Source organism: Agelaius tricolor, unplaced genomic scaffold, assembly GCF_023055355.1.
Source record: "Agelaius tricolor isolate 1412-34295 unplaced genomic scaffold, bAgeTri1.0.p SCAF_12, whole genome shotgun sequence".
NCBI lineage: Eukaryota > Metazoa > Chordata > Aves > Passeriformes > Icteridae > Agelaius > Agelaius tricolor.
The window spans coordinates 4,678,774-4,699,003 of NW_027269272.1; the positions used below are offsets into that span (position 1 = coordinate 4,678,774).

The following is a 20,230-nucleotide window of genomic DNA, read 5'->3' on the forward strand; positions in this document are numbered from 1 at the left end:
TTGAAGGTCCTTTCCTACCAAACCATTCTGTGATTCTATTCTATAGGAGACAGTAAGATCCACTTGACATTCAACCAGATTTCTCCAGCTCACATTTTTATGCCTCCTTTTTATTGCTTAAGCTTTGATCAGAAGTGGTATATATATTCCATTTTGCAGTCTTGAAAGGGTTCAGCCAGTTTGTCTCTTGGGGTTGGATGTACAGTGTGGGTACTCTGGGCTATGCAAAGTTTGCTCTTCATCGTGCCCAGGTGTTTCACCGGTGTTGTCAGAAGGGATTCAGGAATGGGCGCTGTGGTTTTCTCTATCCCATGTACCTCATACAGCCACAACAACCCAACCCTTGTGCTCCCCACCGAGTGACTCCAAACTGTGCACTGCCAGAGAATTCCCTCAGGGTGGAATGCAGAGCCTCTATTTCTACAAGCTGTCCCTAAATCCTTGACGAAGTAACTACTTCTCTACTTTGGTAACTACTTCTCTACTTTGGTAACTACTTCTCTACTTTGGTTTTTTATTGTGAAGAAGGGCGGAGGCGGAAGGATCTGGGTGCCCCGATGGCGGTTGGAAACACTAAAAGAGTAATCTCTGTGCTGGTACCGTTGTGCTGTCTTAGCTCCTGCCTAAATCCGTTACACACGGCTATAATTAAATCCGTTACACGGGGCTATAATTAAAGCCGTCCCGGGGCCGGAGCTCCCTCAGCGCTCAGGCCCGGCCGCCCTCACAGTGCCCACCCTCAGCGCGCCGGGCCGCACCAACGCTGCGGGCACCGAGGGGTGGAGAGACTCCCCCGCTTCCAGCCGCGCAATGGACGCTCCCTGCCTCGCGCTCCTCCCCTAATGTCGTCATCGCCCCCGCTGGCCAATGGCAGCGCGGCGCTGCTGCCGAGTGACGTCCCCGCCCCCGGAACTGTTTGTCCCCGCACGTGGGCTGCTCACGTGACGGGGAGGGCGCGGAAGTGCGCGTCTCTATGGTTTCTGCGTGGGGCAGAGCGCCCGCCCTGGGGCCTTGGCTGTGTTGGCGCCGCCGGGAGGCTGGCGGACTATGAGTGTCCGTCCCTCATTACCTCACGGCCGGGAGGAGGAGGAGGAGGAGGAGGAGGAGGCTGCCGGGATAGCGGCGGACCTGCCCGCGGCCTCGCTCCGGTCCTCCGGCCGCCCCGGGAAGCCCCGGCCGCGGCGGGCCCTGCCCGCTCCCCCGCCCGCCGGGCCCGCTTCTCCGGGGAGCCTCGCCCAGGCCCATGGCCCCATGAGGCGGCAGAAGGCTGCGGGGCAGCAGCGGCGGCGGCGGGGCTGAGGCGGAGGAGAAGCCGGGACGGGTGCAGGAGGTGGGTGACCCCCCCGGGGGTGTGAGGGAGGCGCGGGTGGAGGGGGCCCCGCCGTGCGCCCGCCCGCCCCGGGCTGGGGGAGGCCGCAGGGGGGTCCCGCTCCGCGGCGCCCCCTGGCGGCCCCGGGGCCGCTCGGGGGGGTCGGGCCGGGGGCACGGGGGGTCCCCGGGGTATCCCCGGGCCGGGCCCGGCGGCGCTGCGGGACCCCCCCGAACAGCCCGCAAAGTTTGTGTGCGGCGGCCCGGGGCTCGTCCCGCCGCCGCGGTGCCCCGGTGTGCCCCCGGCCGCCCGCCCGCGGGGCGCTCCCGGGAAGCGGGGCTGGAGCCGAGCGGCCGCCTTTGTTAGGCCCCTGCTGCAGAGGAGGGGAGAAGAGAGGGAAGCTCCCCCCTGCCCCTGCCACGTCTCCGATCTTGAATCAAGTGTTGTGCTTCCAGATAAATAAATAATGATTTATCTTCCCCAATGCAGCTGAGCCGTCAGTGGTAACTGGGGAAGGCTCATAAGGCTCAGGAACCTCAAAGAGCCAGACCGGGTTACTTTTAATAGGCAGTGAAGAATTTACACGGTCGCTTTGGCAAAGTTATGCTTTTCTTCTGCCTGGTTTCCTTCCTTTTTTTGTTTTGTTTTTTTAAATTTTATTATTATTGCAAAAGTAGAGCTCAAAGAAAAGATTATCATTTTCTTTCGGCCATGTAAATTGTTCCTTATGGTCCTTCTAAAACCTCGAGGTGGAGGATTCCTAAGCAGAGCAAGCACTGCGGGCATGCGAGGTGCACCTCTCAACACCCTTCCCATCAGTTCTGGTTCAGTTCAGAGTCCTGTGGCTCCTGCTGTGACCGATGAAACTTCACGAACAAAGTTTACCGTCTTTGCATGTGCAGAGGAGGGAGGGAATTATCACAACCTGAATTTCAGTGCGTGTCATCCCTCACCCCCAGCACTGTTTGTGCTCTCAGCTTGGGAGGGTTGGAGGGCTGCTCTGGTGGTCACAGTAGTTCCCTGGTGCTGCTGAGAGCTGAGTGTGGCTTCAGTCCCCCGTGGTGTTCCCTGTGGCTCACGTGCCCGTGCTTTGAGCCCCGTTTGACGGCCTGGTTTCCTCTCCCCTGTATATTCAGATCTCACCGTGATGTTGGTGTTTAAGCTCCTGCCACTGACCTGTAATCCTTGCCTATCATGTTTGTTCATCTCTGTCTGTACAGCCTTTCCTCCCTGTGTTTGTTCCGCCCCTTCTTGTGCTGCATGAGCTAATATTCTCATCTTTGCAGGCAAAACACTGCTCTGGGTTGTTGGGGTTTTTATACCATGCCTGTTTCCTGCTATTATCACTTTCTGTGCTGGCTTCAGCTCTTCCTGTCGTGCACGTCTTGCTTGTACCCCCTGCATGTTTATTTGGGAGCTGTATTCATTCACCCAGTCCCAGAAAGTAAACACAGATTCCAGTCTGTGGTCTGGAAAATAGTCTGTAGTTTAGAAAATGGTGGTTTTAGTGCTTTTAGCTCTTCTTTGATGTTGCCAGTGCTAAATCAAGGGCAACACCCCTGGGAGTCCAGCCCCAAATGTGTCATTTTGGGCTGCTGGCACTCTCTCTCAGGAACAGGGAAGGGAAATGCACTTTTTTGCCACCGGTGCAGGCATTGACTGAGGAGGAATGGGTGAGCAGGAAAAGCAGTGGACAGGGTCTATTTGTTGTCCCAAGTCTTTTTTCCTTCTGTTTTCCCACAGTTTTGTTCTTTTTATGGGAAGTCTGGTGACAGTTTTTTGTGATGAGCCACCCATTAAAGTATTCAATACCTTGGAAAGTGTGATTGCATGCAGGTTGTACCCATACTCTCCCAATCTATGTGTGAGAACACCCATTCTGCTGAGCTGCCTTTACTGCTGTGCTTGGTCCCGTGCTTTGGAGGGTTTTCTTCCCCTGTTTGCAGCAGAGGCACGGAAGCAGCTGTTGGTTTTTCACCTGTAACTCTTTGTGTAATGCTTTTCCTCACCCCCCACCCCTCCATGCCAGGGTTCTGCAGTGCTCCAGGCAGCGAGTTTTGAAGCAGGATGGGAAAAAGACGCTGTGTTCCTCCACTTGAGCCCAAGCTGGCAGCTGGCTGTTGTGGGGTGAAGAAGCCCAAATTGTCTGGGAGTGGAACGCACAGTCATGGGAATCAGACCACAACTGCACCAAGCTCCAGTTCAGGTCCTCTTCAGAACCACCAGCACACAGATGGGAATAATGGAAGGGAGAACGTATCTGACTTGACTTTGGGCCCAGGAAATTCCCCAATTACTCGAATGAATCCCACTTCAGGAGCTCTGAGCCCACTTACTCGGCCCAATGGAACTGCCAACAGCACCAAGAACCTGGTGGTGACAGCAGAGATGTGCTGCTACTGCTTTGATGTCCTCTACTGTCATCTCTACGGGTTCCCTCAGCCACGGCTTCCTCGATTTACCAATGACCCCTAGTGAGTACAGCCCTGTGGGGGAGCAGAGCTTCCAGAGCTGGGGTGTGGCTGGGGAAGGGTGAAGGGTTTCCTTTGGGGAGTGGGAAGAGTGGTGTGCAGGGAGAAAGGGGAGGACTCTGCTCCTTGCTTTGTCTGCTGGGATCAAAAGGATGCACTGTAAGTGCACAAAAGGTTGAAGTGCTGTTTGTTGGTGGAGGTGAGTGAGCTTTCAAGAGTGTCCTTCAAGACAGAAAGAGCTGAGCTCTACAGAAAGAGCTAGGCCAAGTGTGAAGAGGTGTGGTGCTTCTTCAGCTCACAGTCTGGTGTGTTCATGAGGCACTGTGTTCTTTGTGGAGGAGTGCAAACCCACTTCATGGAAATGCTCTGGTAAAGTTTGCCCCCTCCTAAGTTGATTCCTCTGTGAAAAATTAACTGAGTAGTGCCACTACAAAACTGTACTAAAAAATCAGTTAAATAATGTCATTAATTTGAAGAAGCTCCAGCTTTTAATGTGGGACGCTGACATGGAGAGGGGAAAAGACTTCCTTCTGCAAAGCAAACAGAAAGGGAATAAAGTAGGAAGTTGAAGTTGGAACAAGTTTCCAGCTCATCCTGAAACAAATGTTGGGCTGGTGAGGGTTGGGCAAGGACACTCAAGGAAGTTTTCAGCTGTCCAAGTGAATGGGTTTAGCAGGGAGGGGAATCTAAAAATTACCAGTTATAGAAGATGTGTTAGGGAGATAGCACTAGCTGGGCAATGTGGGGAGAAATCCTAGAATCATTTAGTTTGGAAAAACCTTTGAGTCCAACCATGAGGGCAGCACTGCCAAGAGAGTTAACTTTCAAGGACGGTACCAAGGTTAGGAGGAAAGGACATGTGTATGAGCAGAAGTGAGGAGAAGGATTTATGAAGCTATTTCACTTTGGTGAGATTTAACTAATGTTTGTCTGAAGGTTGACTGTGTAGGTGTGGAAATGTTAATGTTGTTAAAATGTTTGTTAAAAGAATTATATGGGAAAGATCAGTGACAGATGGACCTCCTGACACTCCTCCGGGGCCTCCTCCAGAACAATAGATAAAATAAAAAGTTGCTGACATCCTTAATTTAAGCTAATGAATTTTAAATTGATGTAAAGAACAATGGCTTAAACAGGTCAAGGACTTCCTTTCTGTGTACTGGGTGTCTGCCCACCTTTCTGCTGTCGGGGTGGATGTAGGTTGTGCTTCCTTGCAGTGATTATTCCAGCTGGATTCTGGATACATGTTCTGAATGCTGCCGCAGAGTAAGATCTTTGATACTGTAAATCCCAATGGACACAGAAATGCTCTGCACTGGGATATCAAACAGTTCCAGGGTGAAATATTTCTGGTATTGATACCCACACTGGGTGGGCTCCCTTTAGAGCACTTGGTGTCAGTCTGCTGTTGTTTGTCACTCAGGGTGCAAAGGGTTATTTGCTGTTGCTCTCTTAAGCCGGTAAGAGATGGTTTTATAAAGCTGCATTCTTTCGGTGTCAGAGGAGATTTCTGGCTGGATTTTGTTGCTTTTTCTGTTGACTAGTATCAAAAAGGATGTCCTCTGGGGAATAGCAGCTGGTTGAATTTTATGCCCAGATTTGAAAAGTTAAAAATTGTTCACTGGTTATTTCAGTGCTCATGATTACAAGTCTTTTAGATCAGCACACCAACAAAGCATAACCAGCCCTTCCCTTCTCTTCCTCTGTCAGCAAATGCTTACCTGGATTTTCTTGTGTTTCAGCATTTATTCTGCTCCCAGGAAATTGATGTGCCCCAGGGAAAAGCATGGGGTTTGCTCTCTTGGAGAGCAGCACACAAGGAAGAACTGCCCCACTTGAGATAGTCTAGTAATGAACTTTAAGCCAAATGTTATCAAATACAAGAGTAAGCAAAGTGAAAATACAGAAATAATTTGCATTGTGGCCTTTTGTGACATAATTAATGTCAATATAAGAGATCTTTGGACAAAACAAAGGTTTATACCAGGAGTGTCTTTGGACAGGCAGAGACAAGAGTGTTGATTGAATAGAAAGAGGCACAGTGGTTTTTAAACTGCTGAACTTTAAAGTCAAGCTAAAAGCAGGTGTGAAGGTCAGGATTTGGCATGACCAGTGTAATAAATGCAAGTTACAGGGTTATGGATTGAAAACCACATGAATTTCAGTCACCAGCCTGGGGGGATATGCACATGGACGTATCCATGGGAATTATGGAGCTGGTAGACACCTGAAGTGAAGTTCCCTTATTCCAGTGTTAGCAGTGATGGTCACAGATCAGTGGAGAGATGGTGGCATTGCAAGCCTTGTAGTTATGTCTGAATTAACTTGGCAAAGGAAGGAAATACCCCCTTTAGTATTCATGTCACTGCAAGTAATTACAATTTGGAACCTATGAAAGTAGTTGATTGGTTACTTTTTCCACTTTTGTATTTCAGTCTGATTTTTTAATAGTAGGTATTACAAACTGGTGCTAGAACTATACTATGGAAGTTTCTAGTTGCCATACAAGACAAATAATACTTGCATCATAAGATCTGTCTGTAACAGGTTTTTCCCTAGCACAAACTAAAGCCTGATTCAAGCAAACTGTATTTTTCTACTTTAAAATTCCCTTTGTAGTTGCAACTGATGAAGCTAATTTTTAGTTGCTGTTAGTTTTAGTTCCTCTCAGCCTAAAAACCCTCATCAAACATATATAAAGTGGGATGTTGTGGCTGGGGAAGGAACAGTTGACAAAATCTGCTGAGGATATGGCTGCAAAGTACCAGTAAATGCTCTTGGGTGAACATGGACAAAAGATTGTTGTGACTTTTCTCAGTACATCTGGGAAATAACACTTTTCAAGGAGGGGCTCTGGAACAATGGCCTTATTGTCAGCTGCACCTGCAATTTGCTGAGTGCATTTATTCTTCAGAGACAGAAACATCATCTTCTCTGCAGTGAAAATAGTGAAATTTTATCTGTGTGTACAGAATCATATCTTTTTCTTATGCCTCAGTTGTTCTGACCACAATGAAAAATGGTTTTAAATGTGCTTTAAGGTATTTTAAAATATACAGCCTTCTGAATGCAATTATCCTCTCCCTTCTGATAATATCTCTTCTATTATAGATGCATAAAGCTGTGCTGCAGCTCAGTGGAAAGATGGGTTCTGGGATTTTTTTTCCCTTTGGAAGGGGAAAGAGATAAATTGAAAATGTGAACCTGCAATTTGAATTGAAGGGGAATTTACTTAGATTTGTATTCTCTGTGTGATGGTTTTTATGTTCTCCCTTGCCTTTTCTCTTTGGGGTGAGTGTAACATGGACTGAACAGTACTTTCAAAATTTTTATTAGATGAGGGTAAATTTCCACTGAACTTGTGACAATTGTGTTTCTCAGAGATCTCCTGTCTAGGTTTAGTGTCTTTTTTTTTTTTAAGTTTTCCAATGTATTTTCTTACACTCTTTTTCTGTTTGCTCTTTCAACATAAAATAGATAGATGAAAATGTAGGGAAATTATATCCTGTAAGCAAATCCCCTGTCTTGGTGAAGCCAGCCAGGAGGTTGTTGTTGGGTGTGGAAGGATGTTTCCACTTCCTCTGTGGGCAAAGTCCTCCACAATTATCACTCAAGGGCTAATTGCACTTTTGGGCAGTACTTTTGCTGTTGGTCACAGCTGGTATCTAGATCCTGAATGATGAATTTATGCTGTGATGGATTTAATTCCATTGTTGCTCTGAGGAACCTCACTGGGCATTGATTTATTGCTACAGTTTAAATTATGTTCTCACTACTTAGACTTAAGAAGTTTTGTTGCTGTGTTTGAGAAATCATCCACACTCATGCTGGATTTGTTGTCTGAACAGAACATCTTAGTATTTTTGTAAGGTTTGCTGCAGAGGTGCATTGCTTACAAGAGCTTCAAGAGTTTGAGGAAAGTGTCTGAGCTGTGTTGTCAAATCAGGCTTGATGGTTCAAAACTCCTGTCAATGTTTTTTAATCTCAGAAAATCATATGCTATCATATTAAAGTTCAGTAGAAATCCACAGACTGATGTCTTGCATTCAGTTCTCTGAACAAGGCACAGAACCACTCATCCTGTTTTTATAATTAGGTCAGCATTATCAGTTGTCTTACAGAATTTTGCAGATGTTTGGACATTCTTGTAGAGCTGCAACCACCACTGTCCTTTTAGTGCTCCTCTCTACAGCTCTTTGCAATTTCACTCACTCCTGTAGAAGTTAATTTTTCTGTATTTAATGTTCACAGTCAACTTTACCTGTTTATCTCTTTGTAGAGCTCTATTATTCTGAAGTTGTTGATCTTTAAGGCCAAATCAGGAGGTGTAGTTTAACAGCTTGAAATGAGCCTGCTGAGTTTGAGAATCTACTGTTGTGCCTGTAAATTTGTCATGGTAGACAGGAAAGTGGAAATCCAGGTAATGTTTGAGTAGGAACAATAGTGGTTTAGATATGTGTTCAAAAGGAGAAAATGTTTGTAAATAAAAATCAAATGTAAGGTAAGCAATAGATGTGGACATAAACTGCTTGAGCCTTAGGGATGGACCCAGAAGTCAGATCCTCATGGAAATAACAGGGAGAAAAAATAATTTGGGTTTCTTTTCATTCCTTAAAAAGCAAAAAAGAAAAGCTTTTATTGCAAATCTGATTTATAGAAGTGGTAGTCTAAAGAACTAACTTGCATCATCTCTATTAATTTCTATATGACCTATGCTGGAAACGAGTGGGTGCTACAAAGTGAGGCCAATACTGACAGGTAATCAGATCAAATAACCATTTCAGTCATTAGAAGACAGCAGAGTCTGGCCAGGAAGGTGTCCATGGAGGACTTCAGAGTCCTGCTGAGCAGGATGGAGTGTGCTGGCAAGGTGGAGGGAAGTGCTGGGGCTTGCATGTGAGGGGTGTGGGCATGAAGTGTAGTTCTTGCTAGATAGCAGGTGAGCAAACCTGCCTGCTGGGGTTACTGCAGGGAGAGAAAGCAAAGGCATGGGGCTCTTCATACCCTGGTTGTCTCCCCTTAGCAGCCAAATATCTGTGGAGACTGGAGGGTTTCTTTCTTGTTTTGCCTTTTCAGTCCACTCTTTGTGACGTGGAAGACGGGGCGAGACAAGCGGCTTCGTGGCTGCATCGGGACCTTTTCAGCCATGAATCTTCACTCAGGACTCAGGGAATACACATTAACCAGGTAACTGTCCAAAATGAAATAATTATGAAATTAATATGAAAGTAGTTCATTCACTGAAGAGCTGTAAGGATTCAAGGTTAGGATGTTGGATCAACACAGTTCAATGTAATATGCTTCATAATGAGCTGTACCTGAGTGTATGAGAGTTACAGTGAAGGGATGTATCAGGATGTGGTGGAACATCTTTGCAAAAGGTGAGTTGCAGTTGGCATTTTAAGGCTGCTGTCAAATCTATCTTGCATACCTACAGTTTTGACATCTGTAGCACATAATTTCTCTCAGCCTGCAGTAGGCACTGGATGGCATCAGGAAGCTTGCCACTGGTATTACAGTTCATTAGATCAGGGAGAAATGCAAATCACTTTCTCTGCAGTAGCAGAGAAGCATGTTTCATGCAGGCATAATCAAAAGGGGAATAATTGAGCATCTGACACTTTATTTTGGTGCTTGTATTGGGTGATGTATCTTCTGTTCCCTTTAGTGCACTTAAGGACAGCCGATTTCCCCCCCTGACCCGCGAGGAGCTGCCCAAACTCTTCTGCTCTGTCTCCCTCCTCACTAACTTTGAGGATGCCAGTGACTACCTGGACTGGGAGGTGAGAACAGGTGCATTTGGAACTCTGCATCACTCTCTGGTTCCATTCGGGTTCGGGTTAGTACATGGTGATGTATCTCCTTCCTTACAGGGGTGTATGGGCATAGAAGAAATGGGGCTGAAAAGCTAGAAGGAAGGAAGGAAGGAAGAGGATGGCCCAGCAATATGCTTTTGGCTGGGGGGGATCTGAATGGGAATAAGAGAAACATGCAAATGGTTCATGGACTTGGCCCAATAGGAAATGGGTATAAACTTGTATAAAAACCTGGGAGGTATTTTGATGGTATGGTTAGGAACTGGAAATAAAAAGTAGTTAAGACCAAAGGTATGAATGGTTTTTAGGACCTTGTACATTGAAGTGTATTTCATTCAAGAAGAATATATATATGGACTTCATAGTCAGGTAATTTTAGGCATCATTCTTGCATGCAGAGATTTTATCTCTCTTGCCTGACACAAGAGATGGAAAGCTGACAAGACTTAGCTCAGGAGAACTGGAAGGGCCACTGGTGAGGCTTGTCTGGGAAAGATGGCTGAGAGCTGCTTGTGAGACCTGCCAGGCAAGAGCAGAGAGTGGGGAAGAGAATGACCTTACCCAGGCCAAAGCCAAGCTGTGCAGAGAGAGAGATGCACAGTGTTGTGGGAATGACAACTGAGTCATGGGCTCAGTGCTAGCAAACACCTCTTATCTGGCTGTTCATTTCCATCTATAGGTTGGAATCCATGGGATCAGAATAGAGTTCATCAATGAGAAAGGTGTCAAACGCACAGCAACGTATTTACCTGAGGTTGCTAAGGAACAAGGTGGGTTTGAGATGGCAGCCAAACATGTCAACACATTGTGTCACAGAATTGGGTAACAATCTGTCAATTTGGGGCTTGGAATACAATGCTGTCCTCACAGTGGTGCCATGGAACCACCAGGCTTAATCTGGACAACTGACACCTGATACAGTTGCTGCTGGGTTTTCATCTGGCCTGTGTCTCATCCCATATCTTTGCACAGCTGTATTTTAGTGCCAGAATGTTTTAGGGCTGAAGAAACAGAGGATCTCAAAGTATGGATCTTCCAGCTTCATTCAGCATTGCATCTTTCCTCTTCTATGTTTCTCCCACCAACTAGGATAACTGCACGCTGCACAGCACCAACAGGAGAGTCACTTTCCTCCTCATTCTTGCTAAAGTAGCATCCTCCAGAGGAGGGCTAGAAACACAGCCCCTCTGGAGCACACCTCCCACTCAAATAGAGTAGTGGTCACCATGGTAACTGCTCAAAATATTGCCTCCTCCTTTCCTCCACCTAGCAGAGTGGAGTGGTCGCATCCTCCTGGCTCTGGGGCAAAAGACTAAGGTAGGAACTTGAACTCTGATCTCTCACCTAGCAGTGCACTGTGCTATCACTAGAGCATCAATCCCAATTTGTCTCTGTAAAGAAATTAGTATTATCTTCTTTTCAAGGGAGCTAAGTGGCACTTGATGAAAAAATTTGGGGTCCCTGCAACAGTAGCAAGGCACAGACCTTTATAAGAAGACATGGAATGGAAAATGGAATTGCTCTTTCATAGACCAGCTCCAGTATGAGTTTAAAGGGGTAGGCATGTACAGATGATGCATGCATCAGGCCATGTATGTCCAGTTCAACACTAGGATTTCTAAAGCTCAGAGTTTCCTGTTTAGTTGTTTGTTTTTCTAGAGTCCTTTTAATGCATCTCTTGTGGTTTTGAAATATTTTTTATATTGAAAAATTTGCCTTGCTTCTATTTTTCAATAGACTGGGATCAGATCCAGACCATAGACTCCTTACTCAGGAAAGGTGGCTTTAAGGCTCCCATTACCAATGATTTTAGGAAAACAATTAAACTTACCAGGTAAGCAGATATATTTGTTGTCTTTTAATTTTACTTTCTAGTGTTTTCTGGGTGATTCTAAATATTTGTGCTTGATGTAAGTCTTTATGCCTCTTTCAGAGGAGATGTAGTGTGAAAGACCAAATCACAAATGCCACGTGTTAGGCATGTAATGCTCATGGAATTAAGCACAATGATTTGGCCCATGCAGGATCAAAGTTGGCATTTTTCTAAGTGTCACTGGTTTTAATATTACCATATATGTGAAAGATCAGAAGCAGAGCCTTTGAGAGTTTAAAAGGTTGATTTTTTTGGCATCTTTTCAATGAACTTCCTTTTCTCAGTGTGCTCATCTGTGAATGCTGTAGCTATTAGGAGGTGACACCTGTCTTGAAACCAAACTACACTCAAATTTGGCTGGTTTTCAGAATTTGCTTGCTTTTCTATACCCCCAGCTGTCCTATTGGTTTCTGCCCCCTTTATGTTAGTAAAAATTGGGACTTTCTGGTTTTCTATAGAAATACTAAATTATCAGGTCATTCTTTACCTCTAGAGAAATGAGGTGAGTGTGCAGGGTTTTCTTTAACAGGAGGTGACAGGATGAAGGTTTTCATTAAAATCTCACATGAGAATCATGTGATCTTAGTGCAACTCACAACCACTTTGTAGCTGGCTGTTGTTTAATGTCCTTTAGAAGAACTTGGAAAACTCCAATCTCTCCAAAGGAACTTCACATTTTGTGAATTCTGATTGTGCAGCATGGACCAAGTCATTTATGTGCTGTAATAAACCTCTCTTTACCCACCTCTCCATTTCTTTCACTACCTTTTCAAATGTGGAGATAACCACAAAAGTAAACAATACTGAAATACTGATTATTTAGTCACTGTAGTTTCTTCCAGCAATTTTTCATGCAATTTGTAGATAAAAAAGAATACAAACCAATCATTTATTTCCTGTGTGCTACTTCAGGCATCCCTTTAATTATTATCACCTTGATTAGGACTCATCTTTCAGGACCCTGGAGCTAATTCAAGCTCACATAGGTTATTCATACCAGTGAGTTCCTCTTGGTCATCACTGGCTGTGAGCTGGGTGAATGTTTTACGTCGAGTCCCTGCATTTTCACATTTTCTGAAAAATCCCTTTGCCCAGGATTTTTCCTCCTGGGAAGCTGAGAAGCCTCAGAGAGAAAGGAAAACAATTCTTATCTCATTTGCTTCTCCTCTGTTTTGCTCCTTTGGAATGTGTTTGGAGATTGTTTACCCACAGGTGATTGTTCCATTGGATTCTGCTGGGAGTTGTTTTGACTCATTGGCCAATCAGTGCCAAGCTTTTAGGCATTTAACCGGTTTTGTGTATTTGCAGGCTGACAATAACATCTGTCTTTTATGTTGCCCACCTCATTATTTGACTTAACAAACTAACCTGTAGTGGGATTGATATCCAGCAGTGGGAATATGATTTGAATACAAACCTTCTGAAGACAGATGAGCCAAATATTAGTTCAGTAGCTGTGTCGAGACTCTGGAAAGAGTCACGAGTTTTCATTATTATCTTTTTAGCATTCTGTCTGTATCCTTTCTGTATTCTTTAGTATAGTTTAGTATAGCATTCTTTAATATAATATAGTACTATAAAATAATAAATGAGCCTTCTGAGAAGATGGAGTCAGATCCACCATTCCTGCCCTCGTCGGGGGAGCGCGGATGCGAGGCCCCACGCTGCTCGGGCTGACGTTGTGTTTCTGCCTGTTCCCGCAGGTACCGCAGTGAGAAGGTGACAATCAGTTATGCAGAGTACATGGCCTCCCGCCAGCATTGCTTCCAGAATGGCACCCTTCATGCCCCCCCCCTCTACAATCATTACTCCTGACACACGGCTGCATGACCAGTCCCACTCCCCAGTTGCTGCCAACGGCTATGACATCATCGGGGCAGACGCCTCCTCTTCCTGGTCCAGTTACTTCTATTACTGCACCATTTTATGATGCTAGCTTCCGTTGCCAAGTCTGCCTTCCCACTGACCTGGGGGGAGGGGGAGAGCGTCACAGGACTTCAGGGGCCCAAGCCTTATCTCAGCCTTCCCTCCCAGCGGGGGTTCAGTTGGATTGGGGCTCCATGCCTACGAACTGTCGTCAGGTGCAGAAGACCTTTAGGAGTGAAAGTGCTGCTTCGGACCGATCTGTTCCTGGGTGTTACTGACGCTCTGGAAACTGGAGCTCTTTGTTATGGAAGCCCCCCAGATCAAGTAGGAGCATTCCCCTGGCAGCCTGGGCAACGGAGTCCAACAAAACATTTTTTAGGTTCTTTTTAATTTTTTTTTTAACCTCTGGTATCTGTTGTGTACTGAGAGCTGATTGCAGTCCCCACGCATCACAGGCGGACATCATGATATTGGGGAGGGTTGAACACCTGGATAGCACCCCATCCTCATGGACAGAAAATATGTGAAAAATTAATCCATTATTTAAATAAACCCTTGAAGGCTTTAAGGCTCAGATCCTTAGTAGGTTGGATTCTTGGTGATGAAGCCTGCTATGAAATACAATGGTGTTTTGCCTGTAAGAGCGACATGGCACGTGCTGTGTACGCAGAGGAAAGGATCCTCGAGTGTCCCTGGACAGTCTTTGTTTTGACCAAATTTTGTTTCCAAATATTTGTAAGAGATAGGATTAGGCTGGGGAGGGTTTTGCAGAGCATTGGCTGTAGTTGTACAAGTGAGACCAGTGACTGAAATTTGTTTTAATTTAAGCTAACAGTCTTGGGGACCTTCCTTTTGATAGAGCAGCCACTTTGGCCGGTATGACTGCTGATCTTAGGGGCTGTGGGTGTTCCAGTTTATTCCAGGCCTATGGAATGGTGCTGTTCTGTTTTGCTGGTAAGATTTATCTTACTCAGCTTAGTCATTGCCACATGCAGGCAGTGAGTGGGGAAATCTGTATTACCCAAATGGCATGAAACTCGTGTGCATTCTGTATTTCTTCTCCCATGGTGGCTGATGATCACAAGGAATATACTCTTTTCTGAAAGGAAGTTATCAGTTGTTATTCTGCAGCATCATTGAGGGATGTCATAAACTCTAAATTATGGCACTCTTTCAGTGAGAGAACTGGATTTCAGAATGCAGTTTGGGGTGGGGTTGGTCGGTAGGTTGGTTGGTTTTCCAAGCTTCTGGAGGGTCAGTAATGATTGGGGAAGAGAACACGAGTGCATAGCAGAGTCATGGCTGTTTGGTTGCACACATCTTCTGAGCCTGCTCGTGTGTTGTAATTGGCTGGTGTCTGAAGCCTGAAATTATGCTGTGGTGTGGCAGGGAATAGGGCTGGTAGGAAGCTGAGAACTGCAGCGTGCTGCTCCTGGTCCTAAGGAAGCAAGGCACAACTTGTGCCATTTTGCTTCGTGTTGGTGGATGGAGGAGAGAGATGTGAGGGGGATTCCTCTGGATAACGGTGCAATATTGACCCAGCTCTCCTTCTGTATTGGGTCATTCCTACACATTGCCACTTTTCCCTTGTGATGTTGTTGGAAAGAATTGAAGATGAAAAGATTGTTTCATGACTTCCTGCTGCTGAGAAGAAATGAGTCTCGTTACAAACCACTCCAGTTTGTAGTTGCTCCCCCAGGTGCCGTGCAGTGATGGGGGAGGGTGGGGTCAGCTCCAGGCATACCACTCACCTTTCAGCTGTCAAACAGTATGATACATAGGGCTACACTCATTACTGTTCAAGTGTTCTATGTTAGAATTTAATTTCTAAAAGGTTTAAAAAAAAAAGGCAAAAAAATGGTGCTAAAACTTTACCCCTGAGCACGCTCGGTGAGACTGGTCATGCAGGCATACAGTGCCAGGCTTTTCAACTATACTGTTTCTTTTTCAGGTGTTTGCCCTGTTCTGTGTCTTCAACAGTGTATAGTGTTTTCCTGATTTCAGTTTCTTTGACTAGGGGATGACTAAAGGGTGGGGTGGGGAGGGTTAGTTGTCATTTTTTTAAAGAACAGAATTTTAGGATTGAGTAACTTAGTTGGTTTAAGCCTGAAGTGGGACAGGTGGTTTGGGACTGGGGAAGTCTTGTCCTCTCCCACTTCTATTTCCCCACTCAGTCTGTTTAAAAAAACACAAACAAAACATAAATGCCTCTAAATATGTACTGTGTTCTTGTCTTGTTGCAGTGAGAAGCTGGCAGATCAGAAACACTGGTCTGCTGCCTAAGGAACAGGCCCTCTCAGCTTTAGTCCCATAAGGGTCCAGCTATAAAATCAGTTGAGAACTGTGTCAGTAGCTAAGTCAGCTCAGAGAAAGGTGTGACAAGGACAGGTGGTCTCAGGAAATAATCCCGTTTCTAGATCATTACATGGCAGCTATGCATAAGGATGAAAGAGGTGAAGTGGGCACAAACTGCAGTTTGAATTTCCTCAAGATGGAGACAACCAAAATCAGTGGCCAATTGATGTGAGATTTTCTCTGTGTTTGCTTGGCTGGGACAGCTGGTTAGAACTACTCCTCAAAGCAACTGTTACCTGGTTTGATCTGGATTAACTCATCCTTAGAAGCAAGTGCCTTTTGGTCTAGAAGGGCTTATTCTCATGACAACCACAACTGATAAATAATCTCACTGCAATGATGAAATGTCTTTGTTTTATGGTAACTACAGGAGAATGTCTTTGATCACTGGAGTCTGTCAGTGTTGAAATGTTTCCACTGTGAGGTTCTTAATTTTTTTTTCATGTTGTTCAACAGTCAATCTCAACTGAAGCCATTTCGGTTTGGGAATGTTATATGGTCAAAATATCACATATCTACAATTTATCAGAACAAAAAAATCTGTAAGGAAATCTAAGAGTTCATTTTAACCTTTGCACAGAATAATTTGTTTTCATAGTACATTAACAAACCTCTGCAGTCTTCACTGACTATTAGTGCTGTTTTCTGTTTGTATTCAGAAACTACATGTTGTTTTGTTGGGGGTTTTTTTGGTTAATTTATTTCCTTAAAGCAGGAGACCTCTTTTGACCTACAGTGCAGAGACGTCAGACCAATTCTTTATATTACACTTGGTTGCCTCCTACCTATATAATAATTTCTGAGTGTAAATAATTGAACTCTATCCTCTAATGAAGTATTGTAGAGAATAAATCATAATGGATAAAGATTATTTGTACTGTCCTCTTTATATGAGTTCCCACAGCCTTTATGGGGGATAAGATGAAATTGTTCTCATCTACAGAGACAGGCAATATATTACAGGTATGAATAGCAAACCTGTAAATTGCACCACAGATTCAAAACCAGGGAGGTTGCCAGAGTGGGGTGACAGCTGTCTGGAAACAGCTGTAATCAATAATTAATAATTATTGACCAATAATCAAACCAATAATCAAACAGGCTCACTACAAGAAAGCAAGGGAAAATAGTAGGAAAATTGAAACCAAATATTAAATATATTTTGTTAATAATGACATAGCAGTGTCTCTGTATCCTGAAATAATGTTTGCTTGACAATAACTATCAGTTGTCATGATGGTGAAATGTATAAAGCACATACTTACAGAGTACAGTAAATCTTTCTGAAACTCAAATTTGTTCTTTTGGGGTTTTGTCTTCTAAAATGAACTGAGAACAAATTGTCTACACTTTAGGGCTGTAGTCTTCAGGTGATATAAAAACCTTATTTCAGAGGAATGAAACACCCATCTTTCTAGATCCTTACTAATTTAATGTTTGCTTTGAGACAGAATTAACTGAATTGTAGAATTTTAATTTTACAATTCTACAATTTGAATTGGATCTCTTACATGTTTTTTCCATACATTTTCAGATAATTGTTAACTTTTTATATATGGGAGCTCTATAGTTAGAGATGCTACATTTTCTGCCTGTGGCTCTTGGGAACAGCAGCCCTGGATGTCAATAAACAGTCATAAAACCCTAAAAAAACACCAACCAAACCAAGGGGGAGGGTAGTTTTGACTTAAATATGTCTGAGAATCTCATATATCACAGAACTGCTACAGAGCAAAAACCTGTTTTCAGGTGCTGGTACTAGGAAGGCCAGAAAGCCAATCCCTTAGGCAATGTGAGCTGGGTGCTGTGACTAATGTGATTTCCAGGTGAATTCCAGCTGCATTTCTTTGTGAATTCTGAAGTTACCCACAAGTGTGTTCTCTCAGCTTTGTTGGCAGGAATACAATGGCTTAATTTGTGTATTTTAGTGTCATATGCTTTTCCTACTTGATTTTTTTTTTTGTTTCCTATTGAATCAGACATAAAATCTTTGCCTGCTGTCTTTCATCAGAGGTTCTTCCATGCACATTGCATTCTGTGACCACAGGAACACTCAGCAGCTCACAGGGAGGATGAGGCCAGGTAGAAGGGTGTGCATGTGACTGCACACTGAAATAGGTCAATCCAGGCTAAATATAAACCAGGATAATTCTCCTGGAAACAGATTCTTCTGTTGTTACTTCTGTTTGAAATAAGAAACAGAATGAATTAGTCATTTAGCATCAAACCAAATTACAGAAAGATTAGCAGAAACTTCTAGAGGGTACTTCAAAGGAAAAATACTAGCATTTTTTTAACACAAAAAAGAAATTTGTTTTATATGTGATGGAGAAATGCCATTTTTATCTTGAAGATAAAAATGAAAATCAGAACACTTACCTATACAACTCAGTAAATTAACATGTACACTGACAGCACATAGAGCAGTGGGATAGGGAAGTTCCTGAGATGGTTTTGCCACAGTCTGTGAATATGTTTGATGATCACTCTCAAAACACAGCAAGCACAGAAGAGTATTGTTCCATGTTCTTTAAAGTATACAATTCTACAAATTGAACACTATTGAAATTATTGAACCATATTTTTTCTATGGTGAGCTAGACTGCTCTTAGAGTCAGATTAATTCTGGCATAAATTATGTATTATACAACCAGTTGATAATGCCATACATGTATTTAAAAACTTAACAGATCATGTAGTTTTGCATTCAGAGTCTTACTATGACTTTATTACTGGATATTAATATAACTTTACTTTGCTCATACAAATTTGTTCATTATAGTTTTGGATATAAAATTTTAAGTGGAGTAAAACAAAGGTAAAATGGTGTGAAGACCTAAACCTGAAGAGTTATACTTTAAATGCACAGATGAAAATCACACCTGTCTGTGCAATGCTGGCTACTGTGGCACATGGTGCTCTCAGGGGGTGGTTATCTCCACAGGGATCAGGGGTGGTTATCTCCACAGGGATCAGGGGGTGGTTATCTCCACAGGGATCAGGGGGTGGTTATCTCCACAAGGATTGGGGGTGGTTATCTCCACAAGGATCAGATCAAGGGGTGGTTATCTCCACAGGGATCAGGGGGTGGTTATCTCCACAGGGATCGGGGGGTGGTTATCTCCACAGGGATCAAGGGGTGGTTATCTCCACAGGGATCAGGGGATGGTTATCTCCACAGGGATCAGGGGGTGGTTATCTCCAAAGGATCAGGGGGTGGTTATCTCCACAGGGATCAGGGGGTGGTTATCTCCACAGGGATCAGGGGATGGTTATCTCCACAGCAATCAGGGGGTGGTTATCTCCACAGGGATTGGGGGTGGTTATCTCCACAGGGATCAGGGGGTGGTTATCTCCACAGGGATCAGGGGGTGGTTATCTCCACAGGGATCAGGGGGTGGTTATCTCCACAAGGATTGGGGGTGGTTATCTCCACAGGGATCAGGGGGTGGTTATCTCCACAGGGATTGGATCAGGGGGTGGTTATCTCCACAGGGATCGGATCAGGGGGTGGTTATCTCCAAAGGATCAGGGGGTGGTTATCTCCACAGGGATCGGATCAGGGGGTGGCTATCTCCAAAGGATCAGGGGGTGGTTATCTCCACAGGGATCAGGGGTGGTTATCTCCACAAGGATTGGGGGTGGTTATCTCCACAGGGATCAGGGGGTGTTATCTCCACAGGGATCAGGGGGTGGTTATCTCCACAGGGATCGGATCAGGGGGTGGTTATCTCCACAGGGATTGGATCAGGGGGTGGTTATCTCCACAGGGATCGGATCAGGGGGTGGTTATCTCCAAAGGATCAGGGGGTGGTTATCTCCACAGGGATCGGATCAGGGGGTGGCTATCTCCAAAGGATCAGGGGGTGGTTATCTCCACAGGGATCAGGGGTGGTTATCTCCACAGGGATCAGGGAGTGGTTATCTCCACAGGGATCAGGGGGTGGTTATCTCCACAAGGATCAGGGAGTGGTTATCTCCACAGGGATCAGGGGGTGGTTATCTCCACAAGGATTGGGGGTGGTTATCTCCACAGGGATCAGGGGGTGTTATCTCCACAGGGATCAGGGGGTGGTTATCTCCACAGGGATCGGATCAGGGGGTGGTTATCTCCACAGGGATCAGGGAGTGGTTATCTCCACAGGGATCAGGGGGTGGTTATCTCCACAAGGATCAGGGAGTGGTTATCTCCACAGGGATCAGGGGGTGGTTATCTCCACAAGGATTGGGGGTGGTTATCTCCACAGGGATCAGGGGGTGGTTATCTCCACAGGGATCAGGGGGTGGTTATCTCCCCAAGGATTGGGGGTGGTTATCTCCACAGGGATCAGGGGGTGGTTATCTCCACAAGGATTGGGGGTGGTTATCTCCACAAGGATCAGATCAGGGGGTGGTTATCTCCACAGGGATCAGGGGGTGGTTATCTCCACAAGGATTGGGGGTGGTTATCTCCACAGGGATCAGGGGGTGGTTATCTCCACAAGGATTGGGGGTGGTTATCTCCAAAGGATTGGATCAGGGGGTGGTTATCTCCACAAGG

General features: G+C 45.0%; 1 protein-coding gene and 1 long non-coding RNA gene across 3 annotated transcripts; one reads left to right on the forward strand and one right to left on the reverse strand.

The window, feature by feature from the left end:
- The first annotated feature begins 976 nt into the window (after positions 1 to 976).
- On the forward strand, positions 977 to 16,558 carry AMMECR1L (AMMECR1 like). 2 transcript variants are annotated; one of them, XM_071437172.1, is made up of 7 exons: positions 977 to 1,330; positions 3,339 to 3,783; positions 8,857 to 8,967; positions 9,449 to 9,563; positions 10,276 to 10,366; positions 11,334 to 11,430; positions 13,173 to 16,558. In XM_071437172.1, exons 2-7 carry the CDS (start codon positions 3,377 to 3,379, stop codon positions 13,282 to 13,284), a joined length of 933 nt encoding a protein of 310 aa, XP_071293273.1. In that variant the 5' UTR covers positions 977 to 1,330; positions 3,339 to 3,376; the 3' UTR covers positions 13,285 to 16,558. The 2 variants fall into 2 exon arrangements, with proteins under 2 accessions (XP_071293273.1, XP_071293274.1); XM_071437173.1 differs by lacking the exon at positions 977 to 1,330 and adding an exon at positions 1,421 to 2,244.
- A 585-nt stretch (positions 16,559 to 17,143) lies between these two features.
- On the reverse strand, positions 17,144 to 18,682 carry LOC139594771 (uncharacterized). The gene is made up of 2 exons (XR_011680749.1): positions 18,070 to 18,682; positions 17,144 to 17,872 (listed from the first exon to the last, which is right to left on the reverse strand). It is a non-coding gene; the product is annotated as an uncharacterized lncRNA (long non-coding RNA).
- Between the last annotated feature and the right edge of the window lie 1,548 nt (positions 18,683 to 20,230).